The sequence below is a fragment of the Ptiloglossa arizonensis genome, chromosome 9, assembly GCF_051014685.1.
Source record: "Ptiloglossa arizonensis isolate GNS036 chromosome 9, iyPtiAriz1_principal, whole genome shotgun sequence".
NCBI lineage: Eukaryota > Metazoa > Arthropoda > Insecta > Hymenoptera > Colletidae > Ptiloglossa > Ptiloglossa arizonensis.
In genome coordinates, this window is record NC_135056.1 from 1,319,428 (window position 1) to 1,321,263 (window position 1,836).

Here is a 1,836-nt window from a genome sequence, read left to right on the forward strand (position 1 = left end):
TCTAATGTACATAAACGACAAAATAAAACCAATCCAATTTGCATGGGAACCAATTAAAGAACTAACTGACGAAGAAATGGAGACCATACTAACCGAAAACCACAACGACATAATAGGACATTTAGGGATAGAGAAAACGTACCAAAAAATTAAAGACAAGTATAGAATACCCAATTTAATGAAAAAAATAGAAAAATTTGTAAAACACTGTGATAATTGTCAACGAGAAAAATTGACGAGAATAAGATCCAAAGAAAAACCAGTAATTTCAGAAACACCTATGTTGCCTAACGATAAAATTAGTATGGACATTGTAGGCCCCATGAACAAGACAAAAGCAGGCAACCAATTTATACTTTCAATACACGATGAACTGACAAAATACTTAATACTTGTACCTTTGAGGAATCAACGAACAGAATCAATTTTAGACGCTTTGTTAAAACACTACATATACGAGGTGTGTTCAAAAAGTATTGCGAATTTTGTGTTTTTTCAAAAATTATTTATTTATTCATGAATATCTATTTTGTCCCCTTCAAAGTAATCCCCATGAGATATTATACACTTGTGCCAACGGTTTTTCCAATCTTCGAAGCACTTCAAAAAATCATTTTTTTGTATCCTTTTCAGCTCCTCCTTCGATGCCGTCTTTATCTCGTCAAGCGTAGCGTAACGTCGTCCTTTCATGGGCCTCTTCAGTTTAGGGAACAAGAAAAAGTCGCAGGAGGCCAGATCTAGGGAATACGGTGGCTGCGGCATCATTAGTGTTTTGTTTTTGGCCAAAAAGTCGCGCACTAGCAAGGATGTGTGAGCAGGGGCGTTATCGTGGTGCAAAAGCCAATTTTTGTTCTTCCACAAATCCGGGCGTTTCTGGCGGATTGCTTCGCGCAAATTGCGCATAACTTGCAGGTAATATTCTTTATTGACCGTTCTACCCTGTGGCAAGAAGTCATGATGCACCACGCCCCTGCAATCGAAGAAAACTGTCAGCAAAACTTTCACATTCGACCGAACTTGGCGCGCTTTTTTCGGTCTTGGTTCGTGTGGCAGCTTCCATTGAGATGATTGAGCTTTGGTTTCCACGTCATAACCATAAACCCACGATTCGTCACCAGTTATGACCCTCTGGAGCAAATTTGGGTCGTCGCGGACAGAGTCCAACATCTCATTAGCAATGTTCATGCGAAGCTGTTTTTGGTCGCAATTGAGCAATTTTGGTACGAATTTCGCGGCGACCCGTCTCATGCCCAAATCATTGATAAAAATCGAATGGCACGAGCCAATCGATATGTTTAGGTCCTCAGCAACTTCTCTAACGGTGATTCGACGATTGGCCAATATCATTTTCTCCACTTCATTAATTTTTTCGTCTGTTGTTGAAGTGCTCGGGCGTCCGGCACGCTCTTTGTCGTTCCCATCTTCTCGGCCTTCTGAGAACATTTTGTACCACCGATAAACGTTGCTTCGGTCCAAGGTAGCTTCTCCGTATGCCACAGTCAACATTCGGAATGCATCCGCGCACTTAATTTCGTTTTTCACACAAAATTTGATACAGGTTCTTTGATCCATTTTTCTTAATAGGTAAAAATCGAAGACGATCCAAAACACGTGCAAGCAATGCAGCTGTCAACCATTAAGTGAACATTCAAAATGGCCGAGCTTGTCGGCATAAGTGAGAGACATGAGTACCAACATAAAGCCACAAAAAGATCGAAATTCGAATATACGTAACCCGCGAAAATTCAAAATTCGCGATACTTTTTGAACAAACCTCGTACATATATTTTCAGCACCAAAGACAATTCTAACTGATCAAGGACAGAATTTTGTAAG

The 1,836-nt window shown here is 40.2% G+C and overlaps 1 protein-coding gene across 1 annotated transcript; it reads right to left on the reverse strand.

The window, feature by feature from the left end:
* Positions 1-510: 510 nt before the first annotated feature.
* Positions 511-1,615, reverse strand: LOC143151424 (protein GVQW3-like). The gene is made up of 3 exons (XM_076320524.1): positions 1,240-1,615; positions 1,013-1,016; positions 511-797 (listed from the first exon to the last, which is right to left on the reverse strand). The coding sequence occupies exons 1-3, from the start codon at positions 1,570-1,572 to the stop codon at positions 511-513; spliced, it is 624 nt and encodes a 207-aa protein (XP_076176639.1). The 5' UTR covers positions 1,573-1,615.
* Between the last annotated feature and the right edge of the window lie 221 nt (positions 1,616-1,836).